Source organism: Schistocerca nitens, chromosome 4 (assembly GCF_023898315.1).
Source record: "Schistocerca nitens isolate TAMUIC-IGC-003100 chromosome 4, iqSchNite1.1, whole genome shotgun sequence".
Taxonomy (NCBI): Eukaryota; Metazoa; Arthropoda; class Insecta; order Orthoptera; family Acrididae; genus Schistocerca; species Schistocerca nitens.
Window position 1 is genome coordinate 351,907,891 of NC_064617.1, and position 15,891 is coordinate 351,923,781.

The following is a 15,891-nucleotide window of genomic DNA, read 5'->3' on the forward strand; positions in this document are numbered from 1 at the left end:
ACAACCCACAAGCTGTCTGTCTGCATGAATGGCCACCAACAAAGTGTGGCAGAGAAACAGCAGGACCACCCAGTTGCTGAGCATGCCGCCCAAACAAAGTCTTTTCAATGACTACTTCACACAGACTGCGCCATCTGGACTCTCCCTTATAACACCAGTTTTTCTGAACTGCACATGTGGAAACTCTCCCTGCAATATATCCTACATTTCTGTTACCCTCCTGGCCTCAGCCTTTGTTAGTCACTGTCCTTCACTCATCTTTCCCCTCCCCTCTTCCCACTCAGCACTACACAGCCTCCTACCCAGCACTACACAGCCTCCTGTTCCACCAACACGTGCTCAGATTTCTTACTTTTCTGCTGCCCCCCCCCCCCCCAATCTAAACTCCAGACTGCAACTAGCTGCCCTGCCGCTCCCTATATCATTCCTGTATGTTCCCACAAGCAGCATTTCACTGTCCCATGATCCGACAGTCGTGTGTGTGTGTGTGTGTGTGTGTGTGTGTGTGTGTGTGTTCTAGTTGGTAGTATTGGTACACCTACATACCAGATGGCAAAATACCTAAAACACATCCTCAGTGAATGTGGGGGGGGGAAGTGCAAACACCACATCCACAACTCTGCTGACTGCACACTGCCTCAGTCAATTGCAGCTCCACGATATGGCTATTTATGGTCAGTTTCAATGTAGTCTCCCTGTTTACAAGATTTCTACTTTCTGATTCCTTGGAATTAATTGTGGAAAAGTTCAGCGATCGTTTCACACGCATTTTAGGCACATTCTGACTTCTACTTATTTCCCTTTCGATGAAAATATCATGAACAAACCAATGGTGTGGCAAAGGGTAGGTCATTATCACCTGTCATGATGAACCTTTGAAGTAAAGGCACTATAATCAGCCAAATCAAAACCAATCTGTTTCTATCAGTACATGGACAACACATCTGCAGTGTGGCTACAAGAACAGAATAGCTTCAAGAGTTCCTAGATCAATTTATCTCCAGCCATCATAATATAAAATTCTCAATGGAACTTGAAACAGATGACAAACCACATTTCCTCGAAGTGTTACATAACAGAAAAATGTATGGTCCCTGGGTCACAGCATACATAGAAAAATTATGTATACTGAGCCATCACCATCTGTCACAAAAAAATTCAGTGCTGAAGACTCTGGTTCATCGAGCTCTAACACATTCAGACAAGGAGGGCTTTATTGAAGAATTACAATACCTGTGGATAGTGTTCCAAAGGAATGTGTACTCATGTCATAAAATTGAATGGGCGATGAAGTAAAACTCAAGAACACCTAAGAAAGAGGGTAATATAGCATCCAGCGTATTTCGATTCCACCAATTAAGATAAAAAGTATTCTATGTAAAGTTACAGACAATCTAGGTCTCCAAAGGCTGGGTGTGTGTCACATTCCATGCAAATGTGGCATGTCTTATGTGGAACAGACTATCAGACCAGTAGAGGTGAGGTGCAAGGAATGTCAGAATCACCATAACCAAAATAACCAAGCAAATCAGCTTTCACTAATCATTGCCTTGAACGTAATTATGAAATGAAATACAATGAGACAAGTATTGTGGTGCAAATGCCAAGTTTCTGAGACATCATGGACACAAATCCTATTGAAATAAAGATGTCAAACGACTTCATAAACAAGGATGGCAGTTACAATTTAAATAACGCTTGGGCTCCGGCACTATTTATTAAAATATCATCATCAGCCCTCACGCCCAGCAGAGTTGAAAGACACAGAGAGGATTTGGGTTTCATGGAATATCAGTGCAAGCTGTGAAAAACAAAAGAGCAACAAAGGGCATAGTGGGTGTCAGGAACTGAACCCCACTATAAATAATGGTGTGAGGTAGTAAGTATACATAATAGCAAAACTCTCAGGACCTGTAAAAGATGGCTGGATCTGTTGCTGAACTACTGTGCAGAAAATGGAAACAACTTGGCAGAACACATGGAGCACAGTATTAATCTTAAGGACTTTTTAATTTGCATTTCCTTGATCAGAAATCTCTTTCTCAGTACTCAATACCACTGTAGTGGATGAAAAAGTGAACCTGCAACACAATAGGGCAAACTGTACACCAATCAAGAACGGGGAAAATGTGGTCTATGCCCACTGTCCAGCCCGGGTCATTTCAAGCTTAGATCAGGCATGCATTTTTAGTTTAAAGCAAGAAACATGGGAAGACACCCACCAAAATGGCATAGAGACTTCGTCCAAACCCTCGATCAAATACAACAAGAAACAAAAATTTAAGATTTATCTAGTAGTGAACATCCCTAGTCAAGACCACCAGGAGATGATTGTTACATAGTAATGACAGCTTGCATGACCAATTTGGCCCTTAGTTATGCATCATCAACAGAAGTATGAACTATCCAGCGCCATACTGCATGAAGAATATGTGGAAGAGAACTGGAATAGAATGTAAATCAATGGTATCAGGTTCTCTTCACTGACAAGTGCAGGACTGCCAGACACCTGATGACCAACACATTTCTCAGATGCCATGGGTTGAGTGGGGCAGCGAGTCAGTTGTGTTGTACAGCTGTGCAGTATTGGGATCTTGTGAACATTTTCCTCCAGGAGACAGAAATCAACTGAATAGAATGGTCTGTGCTATCTGCTGAGAATAATGCAACTCAGCAAATCAACTTGCAAGCATCTTCCTTATATAACAACTTCAGTTCTTCTGCAGATATAGTGAATTCATTAATTTTTCACTGTTATAAGACAATAATTTGTGAACATTTCCCATACTTTCCATTACTTAAAGGCACTGGCGAAAAGTTTTAGGTCAATGTTATCATCATTGGAGTAAAAGAATCCCCGTTAATTTAAAGTTGCAATACATGTCAAATTTACAGGTTCCAACAATATACCAGGTGCACAACTTTGCTCCCGCCATTTGCCAATAGGTGGCGTCAACGGTAGGCCTAAGTAGTGGTCGAAAGAAACAGATCACAGACATCAGGCAGTTAGCTTGGACCTTGGTCAACATAACCTCATTCAAACATTAGTCAATTTGTGTCTGCATCATAAAGTTGTTCTTGACTGAAAATGTCGGTTTATGAGCCTAATTCTTGTCATTTGCCAGAGGTGTTACTGTTTTGTTTCAATATGAAGAAAACAGTGGCCGAGTCGAATCGAATGCTCTCAAGTACGTACGGTAAAGACGCTATTAGTGTGAAAGAATGTGCCGTGAGTGGTTTCAACACTTCAAGAACGGTGATTTTAACGTCGTAGACTGGCCTATCTTCTATAGGGTGCGGGAGTTCCGACTCCTGGGGAGGTGGGTGGGAATTTCTCGCATGGCTGTGTGTTTAGCCACCATGTTGTTGTGCAAGGCGGGTGACCTTGAAACGAGTTCCACCAGACGCCGCTACGGCTCGGAGGATCGCGCTTAGTTTTAAATGAGCGCGATCCGCTGCTAAAAAGCATTTCCGTTGCGGCAATGCCCTTCCGGCTAGGCGCTGATTGGCTGCTGTGCTCTTATCAGTTGCCGCATCCGCTGGAGGGGGCCCAGTCTCGCTCGTGAGGCAACAGCATGCTCATTCGACTCGAGGCAGCCGCACAGTACACACAGCCATGCCTTACAGGAGGAGAAGATACAGAAGGAGAATGAGACTACCAGTTTACAAGAATGTAGATACTTTTGACGTTGCACCAAAGTCAACAGCACAACAGCAACTACTTGGAGGACCAATAACTTTTGTAGGGTGTAAGATTAATTTTTCTTGCACAACTCCCTCTTGAGAGTGTTTTCCAAGATGCAGAATTGGAGACATTGTTGAGTGAAGACTCTTGTCAAACTCAAGAAGAATTGGCACGATTAGTGAGAGTGACACAGCAATTTCGAAATGTCTCAAGACTATGGGCATGATTCAGAAAGAAGGAACTTGGGTCTCGCATTAGTCGAAACCAAGAGACGTTGAACAGTGTTTGTGTGTTTGTGAACAGTTGCTTCAGAGGCAAAAACGGAAAGGATTTTTGCATCGCATTGTGACCGGGGATGAAGAATGGGTTCATTATGATAACCCTAAATGCAAAAAATCATGGGGATATCCCGGCCACGATTCCAAGTCGACGGCCAAACCAAATATTCACGGCTCCAAGATCATGCTCTAAATTTGGTGGGACCAGCTTGGCTTCATGCACTATGAGGTGTTAAAACCAAGTGAAACAATCACAGGGGCTCGTTATCAAACGCAATTAATGCGTTTGAGCAGAGCATTAAAAGACAAACGGCCGCAAACAGCGAGAGGCACGATAAAGTGATTTTGCAGCACAACAATGCTTGACTCCACGGCCGCAAACAGCGAGAGGCACGATAAAGTGATTTTGCAGCACGACAATGCTTGACTCCACATTGCAAAAGAGGTCAAAACATACTTGGAAACATTAAAATGGGAAGTCCTATGACACCCGCCATATTCTCCAGACATTGCTCCCTCTGACTATCACCTGTTTAGATCAATGGCACATGGCCTGGCTGACCAACACTTCCGATCTCATGAAGAAGTTACAAATTGGATCGATTCGTGGATCGCTTCAAACAATGAACAATTTTTTCGACACAGGATTCGTACACTGCCCGAAATATGGGAGAAAGTAGTGGCCAGCAATGGAAAATACTTTGAATAATACATGAGTAACCAATTTGTTTCATTAAAGCCTCAAATGGGGAAAAAACGGCGGAAGCAAAGTTGTACACCTCGTACTTTTTGTGGTTAAAACATTATTAATTTACAACTAATGACCTAAACATTAATTTATTAATAGCCAGTGTCATTTTTAACTGATAACCAATTTCAGGAATAGCGTCATTATGGAACCTACCAAGAAAATAAACCTATCGATAAAATACGTACAAAATAAAACGTTAACAAGAACATGTAAGTGAACATGACATAAAATGTCAAACTTCTTTTTTTCCGTATGAACAAGACCTATCTTGTTACAACTCCTTTGCATACAAAATGCATACATCAATACCAACCAAGTCCTGGGCAAGGTGTAGCACTTACTTCAATTTGTTAAAAGGCAACCAACAGGTGACACTTATTTGCCTAGTTGCCTTTCAATACTTATTTTTTCAAAAAACGCTGCACGCAAAATTAAAATATGCAATAAACACACGACACTTTGGTATACACAAGTACTACCTATTGTTAAAACTTTTTGAAACAGTCTTGACTGCATAAAATATTTATTAAAATGGTAAATGGTTTCAATTGCTTATGATCGTCTTCAGAACAATCTCTGAAATACAGATAATGTTACATCTTAAAGGGACACGGAAATGATGAAAGTTAAAAACTAAGACCAATAAAATAAAATAATTAAAAAGGATGTATGCCATAAGATAGTGAGTGGAGGCAGGGACAGCACAAATCATATGTGCAAAGATATAAACATCAAATCCCGAATAGTGTAAGTACATTATGGGTTAAATAGGAGAAGACCCGAGTGCTGCATGACTTGGTAGGGGCCAATGAAATGTAACAATGTAAAAATGTGTCACAAATATCTGAATTATAAATCCAAGTATTAAAAAAAAGTAATACATTAAATTACATCATTAACTTCTGCAACAGTAATGAATCAGTAAAACAATGATCAATAGTAATATAGAAGCCTATAAAAATCAGTTATGAGAACGATGGCTGCCCTCTGTGGGGAGTACATAAAAGTACAAAATAAATTATTCGAACACAATCACAGCAAAGGTGATCTAACATATAACGTGTTCATGCTATTCAGCAGTTGACATATGTGTCTTTGCACATACAGTTGATATTCTACCGCCGCTGCCTCTGCTCATCACCTTTGGCTATACATCGTTTCATTAATTCTGTTTTATTATATTGGTTTATAATTTTCATTGTTTGTGTAGCTGTAAGTTGTAACATTGCCTGTATTTCAGAGATTGGTCTGAAAAGGATCAAAATTGATTGGAAATGTGTGGTAAGCTCCTATGGGGCCGAACTACTGAGGTCCTTGTTCCCTAGGCTTACACATTACTCAATCTAACTTGAACTAACGTACACTGAGAACAACACACACACCCATGGCCGACGGAGAACTTGAACCTCCCAAGGGGGGAGCTGTGCGAACCGTGGCAAGACCCCACAGACCGCGCAGCCATAATTGTTTGAAACTAGTTATTTTAGTAAATATTTTATTAGATAATGATGGTTTTCATTTTTTTTTTTTTTTTTTTTTTTTAATTTTATACAGAGCCACACCTGGCACAGCTCTGGTACTTGCCTTTATGACATATATATTTTGTATGTAAACAGCTGTTAGAAGATAAATTTGTGTTGTTTTGGGTTGGAAAGTGAAGAGATACTTTGAGTTCGCTATTTTATATCATGTTCAATTACACATTATAAGTGAAATTGTATCATGTACACATTTTATCAGTGTGGTGCATTTTCTTAATAGATTTGAAGTTAGCAGTATCCTTCAGACTGATTATGAATAAATTGTATAAGGATACTCACACAATGGAGGCTCCAGGTTGGAATATCTACAGCACTACGCAAAGGGGATTACTGCTCACCGTAAAGATGACAGACTGAGTTGAAGACAGGTGCAACAAAAATACTAATACAAATTAAGCGTTCAGTCAAAGTCTTCTTCAGAAAAGGAAAAGAAAAACACACACACACACACACACACACACACACACACACCTAAAGCACCTCTGACTGAAATGTCGAGCTGCTGGAGATGGCAGTCATGTGTACGTGATGTGTGCTTGCTTATGTGAATGAATGTATGTGTGTTTTCCTTTCTGAAGTAGGCTTTGGCCAAAAGCTTAATATGTAACAGTTTTCTTGTTGTGCTTATCTGCAACCCAATGTGTCATCTTTATAGTGAGTAGTAATCTCTCATTTTCCTAATAATGTTGTATAAAGAAAAGGTGATTCAAATGTCTGGACTATTGATAAATGAATACAAGCACAATGTTATCTTTTTTCATTAAAACAGCTACAATGTCAGCATTTGAAAAATCAATCAAAGTTCCACTGTGGTTTGTCCATCTGCCTCCACAATTGCCAATTTGGATCACTGCTTCATACACCACCATGATTACTATCTACTTCATAATCACTGACCCTGGCTTTGAGCTCATATTGTGAATACATCGTGTGACAAACATCAATGTGCTGCATTTTGTCGGAATCATGGAAATGTCTACTTTTATTTCACGTATGAATATTACGCTTTAGTTATGATGGGGGTGACATAGGTGGTAATAGTTAAGAGAAAGGGTGCTTTTTCAAGCATTTTTTGGTGCATGTCCACTTTGAGGAGTCACAGAAGTCAGACCGTAACTAGGAGAAACATTCCGTGTCCACAGTTTAATTACACAATCTTGTTATATTTGCACGTCAATATTCATTATTTTCTGGTTAGTTGTTTCATCACTATAATGTCAAACATAAGAGGCTGATGTTAAGGTTGAGTTTACTATTGTAGCCACTGCAACAGAGAAAGCACAGGTACAAAGCTCAAACATTATATCATGAGTCATTGCTAATGAATACTCCCCGTGTTTATCAATTGAGTTTGTAAAGCAACTGCATTATCAGCTGTAATATATGCGACTTTGCGGTGGAGCGTAGTTGTGACACTAACGCGCTGTCGTCATAGTTGTAATGCATGATAAGCACATATTCACCAGGAAGAATGGCAACTTTGCATAGCATTCCAAAGTAGCATTGATGCATTCAGTTATTGTCGCAAGCAGAGTGCAATAACAAGAGAAATTTCCAGCGAACACTTGATATACAATCAGATCTCAATAAATGAACAATGACATTTTTTGTGTATGGTAAACTTTAACAGTAAATGAAAAATCATTTAGCTCAAATAAATTTTGCAGGAAAGAATGATCAATGAAATAAGAGCAACTTTAATTGCTATCGCTGTTGTCCGAGGTCTCGCTGCTGCTAATGCAGTCATCTGCTTGGATCAGCGGTAGTCCTATTGCTATCCACTGAGTGCAATACACTTCCAAAAGGTATCCTTGTGACCTCGAGTGCAGTTGCACATATTCTAGTGGGTCTGCTATAGAAAGTTCCTCAAACAATGCGGCATAGATGGAAGATGTATATTACTCCTTTACATACCTTCAATAATAGAGTCCTTCCTCCATTTCATTGATAGATTTCATGACATTGGATTTATCATAGTGTAATATCAAGCCTGACCAGTAAGGTAATTTTTCAAGCACGCTTCTAAACTACTCTTCGTAGTATATGGTATTCACCTCAGAATGATAATATGTACCTCCTGGTTGTCCAATAACACGAGCCAGAATTCTGCATGAACCCATCTTTGTCCCCAATGAGGCACCTACAAATAATTTTTCCAGAACTGGATGGCATTTGACTTTATCCTTTCAAGCCATTACACTCTTTAACACTTTCTCTGTGATAACCAAACACATTTTGCAATGGCATTTTTTGTTCCTGCCATCCAAACTTTCTGGAATGGTTTGCACTACACCAATTCTCTTTAGTATAACAAATAGACCATCCCTTGTTTGTGAAGTGTTATTTCCTGCAAGAACACATTTCTTTTGTTCCTGCTACTGTTCTTTTCCATCAGCACAGGTTTATTTGTTGAATGTTTTGCATCTGAAGGCCAATTTCTGAATAGAATGACAAGGGGTTGTTTCACTCTTATCAGAAATTCTTCCACTTCAGTCTAACTTTTCCAATATGGCAGCTACTGTTGGAAACTGCTCTTCCACATAGAAGTCTTTGATTTTCCTTCTTGTGGCTCCCTGTGTAAACTCGTCCAATGCTTACTTCTGTCACCTGCCAGTACTCCTTTTTGGTGATAAAAGACATGAAGTTTCTCTATATTCTCTCAAAATTCACTTGACTGTACTTCCACTAATTCTGACAAATTTAGAAATTCTCTCTACTAGCTGTGATATTCAACTGCTCGCATCCTGTTCCTTTTCGGCCTTAAAATAAGTAGATCATCACAGTCTTTTGACAACTCCATAAACGATGAATGGTTTCACACATATAAGAGGCAACAAATTATATGACTCAGGCTATCTAAGACGAGTACAAAACAATGACAGGCTACACTACTGTTTACTATCTAATGGTGAGTCACAAAGTAAACTGTAACAACGAATACAAAAGTGGAATTAGTGTTCAGAGGTCCAGCAACATAGCATATGAACTGCTGTGAATGGCAACAACAGAGCTTGCATTTACACTTTTCATCCTGTTCAAAGACAGGGTGAACATTAATAAAACTGGCTAACTGCAGGGACAGATGCCTGACAGGAAATGGAGGAAAAAAGGTCCTACAAACATGGGTCTGAAAATGCGTTGTTGCCACGGTAGATGGTGCTGATAAATCACAATTCCTCTGACTACATGCTGTGTGTTCCTTATATATTTCAGGCTATGTGATTGACACAATATACCATAGTAGCAGAATGGTTCGGTATTTGTGTTGGGCGCAAGCAAAGATGGTGTTTGTGTACAGCCAAGCAGATGGAAACGGTCAAGAGCCAGCACAAGAACAAATACTCTTCCAAGCACCAAGCACCAACCAAATCACAGAACATTTCAGGCCATTTTCGGGCATCTGCATGAACATGGGTTGTATCAGACAGACGAATGTGCAGGGAGGCAGCAGACTGTGCATACACCAGATTTGAGAGAACAAAGTTCTACAGAATATTGAGACAAACCCTAGTACGAGCTCCAAGTAAGTGGCTTTCCAACAAGGTGCAAGCCACAGCACGATTACTGTATTTACTCGAATCTAAGCCGCACTTTTTTTCCGGTTTTTGTAATCCAAAAAACCACCTGCGGCTTAGAATCGAGTGCAAAGAAGCGGAAGTTCTGAAAAATGTTGGCAGATGCCGCCACAACTAACTTCTGCCGTTGAATATATGTAGTGCTACACAGGTATGCTTTGCAGGCACAAAGATAAATACTGGCGCCAAAACCTCTGCGTCAGTATAAAAAAAAAAAAAGAAGAAGAAGAAGAAGAAGAAGAGGAGGAGGAGGTGGAAGAAGAGTTTTTTCCTCCCCCCCCTCCCCGAGTTTCGACCACTGCATTTTCATACATTATCCAACGAAGTAAATACAAATTCTGTATTGTTAATCTTCGAATGTAGCAGCATTTCAATGTACTACGAAAATCCGACTGGCAAGACTGTTGGGGATGTTTGTCAATATGGCCAACTCTAAGTTCTGAATTTTTTCCTACCTGTGAGAAGCGATGGTTACTAATAGGAACTTTTATGAATTGTGAATCACATGCAGTATTCTCTTCACCATAAGAATAATACGAATATAAACATTTTGCCATGTATTCTTTCGTGTTTGCTGTTATCTCATTTAAATCCTGTCTGCCTAATAACCTACGAAACTAGTGTGAGACAGCAGCAAATGCGGAAGAATATACATATCATGTCATGTTTATATTCGTATTATTCTTATGCCTAATAGTGATACAATCAGAAATGAAGCACGGCAATTGATTACATTTTTAAATCTAAGATGACTCTAATTTCTGTGCAGAATGTAATGTACAGAAGAGGCGTCTGCAAAGATTTTCAAACGGAGAAACATTTTAGCTAAACTCTCGTTCAGAACATCTATCATACGCAGTCCATTATTTGGTTCTTGTTGATCATTATCAAAGAAAGCAGCAGTGTAAGTAACAACAAATAGCAGTCTCTTGCCATTGTTTCGCTAATGAGATGATTCCTCTCTCTCTCTCTCTCTCTCTCTCCCCCCCCCCCTCTCTCTCTCTCCTTTTTTTAATTGTAAGCGGCGGTAGAATGCACAAAAGCAAGCCACGCCACGAGCGGCCGTAAACACTCATTATCAGAATGCAACAACCAATGCATGACACAGTACAGTAATGCATTTCCAGCTTAGAGTGATGTAAACACCTATAACAAAGAGAACGGCACTTATCAGATCAAAGAAAAATAAGCAATAAATTCAAACCAGACGAAGCACGTGAAAAAGGAAGGGTGCCCGTATAAATACGGACGGAGCGCCTGACGCATAGCAATGGCCACCTGGTAAAGCTTAACTGCTAAGCTTACGACTCGAACCAAACTACTGTAGCTGTATCGTCATTCATTCAACCTAAATAGTGCCTCATATTACAATGGACCAACTTTGTTTCGATATGGAGGTGCGGCCTAAAACTTCTCTCTTCCCTTGAATTTCGAGTCTCAAATTTCAGGTGCGGCTTAGATTCGGGAATTTTTTTTTTCCCCCCTTGATTTAGAGTTTCATTTTTCAGGTGCGGCTTAGATTCGAGTAAATACGGTATGTGTATCCTGCATGACAACTGCTGATACCCCTATCACTTGAAGTCCCATGGAGGCTACTGTGAACATCTGTTATGACATGGATGCAATAGATATCTATACTGTGTTCTGGAATAATTTCTTGTCATTGCACACACACCATTCATTCCTGGACACATGTTCATAGGACCTTTTACCCTCCATTTCCAATCAGGAATCTGTCCCAGTAGTTTGTCGGTTTTATTAATGTTCACCCTGTATGTTTTACCATTAGGTGAACTGCAGAAATCTACACCCACTATTATTAGGACAAAATGGCTAATTGGAAAGCAATGAAAATTTACCTTTAAATAGAGAACAGTTGCATCTTTAAACTGTGCACCTGAAATATTTTTCCTAATTTACGGCCTGACTTCTACAACTCCTCAAAGTTAACACCCTCAAAAAAATGCTCAAAAAAGAATGCTTTGTCTTAAATATTACTGCTTATGTCACCCTCTTTTCAACTACAGTGTAATACTCAAACACCAAATAAAAGTAGACATTTCAACAATTCCTGCAAGGCACAAAACATTGATGTTCATCACAGGATGTAACCAGAATATGAGCTCAAATTAAGGGGCCAATCATTATGAAATGGATAATAGGTTTGGTTTCTTTTATTGCAGTTTTTTATGTATTAAAGGAAATACTCGAATTTTTAATAAATCTTAATTCTTTAAATGCAATAAAATTCATTGAAGTGCACGATATTCCAGCACCATTACATTATATTTTGAAAGCTAGTGTAACATGGAAACAAATAATAGGTGCCACATGCCCACTGGCAATCAAATGATCCCCAAACAGGTGTGTCCAAAACATGCTCAGAGAGTATTTACAGCCAAGGCATACATCAAACAACAAAGACTTCCTTGAGTAATACATTTGAGAATATGAATCAGTTCAATACAACATAATTGGCATGTTATGTAATTATCCAGGAATGTTATGTAATTATCCAATTGTTGTGTAACTGAAATTGTAATATGTACTGAATCCTTACCTGAAATGAATCTGCTTCCTCTCTGTTACCAGTGTACACAATGTACAGACTTCCAGCTCCATCAGAAACAACAGCAAAATCTGCCGATGTGAAACTGAGGGATGGATTGTAGTGACCAAGCTTTCGGGGATGATGTTTTGTCATCTCCCACATGGTATGAAGACCTTCAAAACGACCTGTCTAACAAAATTGAAATCTGGGGTGAAACAAGGTGCAATGGACAGTGAAATCCCATACAAACTGAGTCAAATACAAGGTTACTGCTGATCTGCCAAGGCCTCTTCAATTTCATTAATCCTTTTTCATCTAGCCTGCTATTAATCCAATGACTAAAATTGCAATGATATCGACAAAGTATAGCATTTTGTATCTGATCTATAATTTACCAAATTATTTGGTGTCATTCGCCACAACCTCCACCTACCAGTGAGTGACAGAGGGTACCTTGTAGTACTACTACTGGTCATATACTTTCCGGTACCACTTGCGAACAAGAGTGAGGGAAAAATGACTATCTATATGCTTCTGTACAAGCCCTAATTTCTCTTATGTTTGTGATCCTTTCTCGGAATGTATGTTATTCTGTACTTTCAGACCTTCGATAACAGTCTGCACTGGGGCACCATGTCAAACACTTACCAGAAATCTAGAAATAAAGAATCAGCCTGTTACCTGTCATCCATGTTTCACAGAATATCACTTAAGAAAAGGGCAAGGTGGGTTTCACAAGTAATTTGTGGACAGATTTTCTGTCTCAAGGGAATTTATTATATTTGAATTGAGTATATGTTCAAGAATTCTGCAGAACACCAATGTCAAGTATATGGGTCGGTAAATTTTTGGGTCTTTTCATTTATCCTTCTTCTAGACAGGGGTGATCAGCACTTTTCCCCAGTCAGTGCTGAGTGAGAGATTTGCAATAAATGCAATCCAACTAAGGGGCAAATGCCGTTCAGTACACACTGTAAAACCAAACTAAGATTCAGTCTTGATCTGCGGACTTATTTGTTTGGAACTCTTTCAATTGCTCCTCTACACCAGGGACGCCTATTGCCAACTCCCCCATATGGGAGTTTGTACAAGTGTCAGACACCAATATGTTTGTACTACCCTTCGGTGTGAATGATTTCTTAAATGCAGAATTTAAAAATATGGCTTTCCTTTTGCTGTCTTCTACTGCCATGACAGACTGATCAACAAGTCACTAAGCAATTTTATGTAGGAACAGAATTTTCTTGGGTTCTCTACAAGAGCTTTTACCAAGGTATCCACGTAATATAAATTATCTTCTGATTATACATATGCATAGAAGTGATTATGTAATCCAAAATCTTTGGTGTGGAGGAGCGAGTACTGATCACCACTAGGCAGAATGTAGTTGAAACAAAGATTAGCATTTTGTATCTGACCTTTGACTTACCAAATTATTTTGTCTCACTCGCTGCAGTCTCCACCTCTCATCCACGTAATATAAATTGTCTTCTGATAATACATCTGCATACAAGTGATTATGGAGTCCAAAAACTTTGGCATGGAGGAGTGAGTACTGATCATCACTAGGTAGGATGTGGTCAACATCTGACATACAGAAAACAAAGAATGTTATTGTGGTAAACTGCAATATGAAATTAGGACAAAAACAGATTTTTTACATTTAAGTTATGCTATCACTAACAATATATCTGAATATTAACACCACATTTCACCACATTTGGAAACAGAACATTATCTTATAAGAAACAGGAACTGACACTCAAACCACTAGGGATCGATTTAGCCACAGCTAATTCCAAGTTGGTCTATTATATCAAGAAATATAGATGTGAACAATAATACTGTGAGGCAATATTTATATAAAAGTGCTAGAATTTAAAGTGTTTGTAATGGAAATTGCATATTTCTTTTAAAAAAATGTTTCTTAAAACACAAAAACAGTGAGACACTTTAGACAAACCTGAAAGGAGTGGCCTCTGAAATTGGCAGTAATTTATTTATTTCAGCAGTTAAATTAACTATGCTACAGATGAATTGTGCATGTGAAATTCTTTGAACAAGATTAACTAGCCAATTTTTTACACAGTGCTACATCAAGTTAGAAGACGAACATCAGATGACGATATTATGCTACACTATGTGCTCAAAAGTACACGGATACCCCCAAAAACATACATTTTTCATATTAGGTGCAGTGCACTGCCACCTACTGCCAGGTACTCCATATCAATGACCTCAGTAGTCATTATACACTGTGAGAGAGCAGAAGGGGGCACTCCGCAGAACTCACTGACTTCGAACATGGTCAGGTGATTGGGCACCACTTGTGTCATATGCCTGTACGCGATATGTCCACATTCCTAAACATCACTAGGTCCACTATTTCTGTTGTGATAGGGAAGTGGAAACATGAACATACAGCACAAAAGCGTACAGGTAGATCTCGTCTGTTGACTGACAGAGACTGCCAACAGTTGAAGAGGGTCGTAATGTGTAATAGGCAGACATCCATCCAGACCATCACACAGGAATTCCTAACTGCATCAGGATCCACTGCAAGTACTATGACAGTTACGCGGGAGGTGAGAAAACTTGGATTTCATGGTCGAGAGGCTGCTCATAAGCCACACATCATGCTGGTAGATGCCAAAACGACTCCTCGCTTGGTTTAAGGAGCGTAAACATTAGACGACTGAACAGCAAAAAAATGTTCACAGTATACAATGTGGCGATCCGATGGCAGGGTGTGGAATGGCAAATGCCTGGTGAACGTCATCTACCAGTGGGTGTAGTGCCAACAGTAAAATTCAGAGGCGGTGGTGTTAGAGTGTGGTCGTGTTTGTGTGCTTGCACCCCTTGTTGTTTTGCGTGACACTATCACAGCACAGGCCTATATTGACGTTTTAAGCACCTTCTTGCTTCCCACTGCTGAAGAGTAATTCGGGGATGGTGACTGCATCTTTCAACATGATACAGTACCTGTCCATAATGCACAGTCTGTGGTGGAGTGGTTACACAAGAATAACATCCCTGTAATGGACTGGCCTGCACTGAGTCCTGACCTGAATCATACAGAACACCTTTGGGATGTTTTGCAACGCCAACTTCGTGCCAGGCCTCACCAACCAACATGGATACCTCTCCTCAGTGCAGCACTCCATGAAGAATGGGCTGCCATTCCCCCAAGAAACATTCTAGCACCTGATTGAACGTATGCCTGCAAGAGTGGAAGCTGTTATCAAGGCTAAGGGTGGGCCAACACCATACTGAATTCGAGCATTACCAATGGAAGGTGCCATGAACTTTTAAGTCATTTTCAGCCAGGTGTCTGGATACTTTTGATCACATAGTGGATGTTTCAGTGCAATTTCACATACACATAGAGCAAATACTGCTTGACTCAAAGAGTTTCAGCAGTTAAATAATATGTGATTTCCAATTAAAGTGATGATCAATCTGCAGACAAGAATTTTACGTAGGCTTATGGCCTTCATGCTATTGATGATG

General features: G+C 39.7%; 1 protein-coding gene across 1 annotated transcript in view; it reads right to left on the minus strand.

The window, feature by feature from the left end:
* LOC126252915 (nudC domain-containing protein 1) overlaps window positions 1–15,891 on the minus strand; it is a 136,124-nt gene that overhangs the window by 70,222 nt on the left and 50,011 nt on the right. Inside the window, exons 2-3 of the mRNA XM_049953901.1 lie at window positions 13,811–13,968; window positions 12,391–12,570 (exon numbers count right to left, since the gene is read on the minus strand). Of these exons, the coding sequence (XP_049809858.1) occupies window positions 12,391–12,570; window positions 13,811–13,968 (338 nt within the window). The remainder of the gene's footprint in view (window positions 1–12,390; window positions 12,571–13,810; window positions 13,969–15,891) is intronic.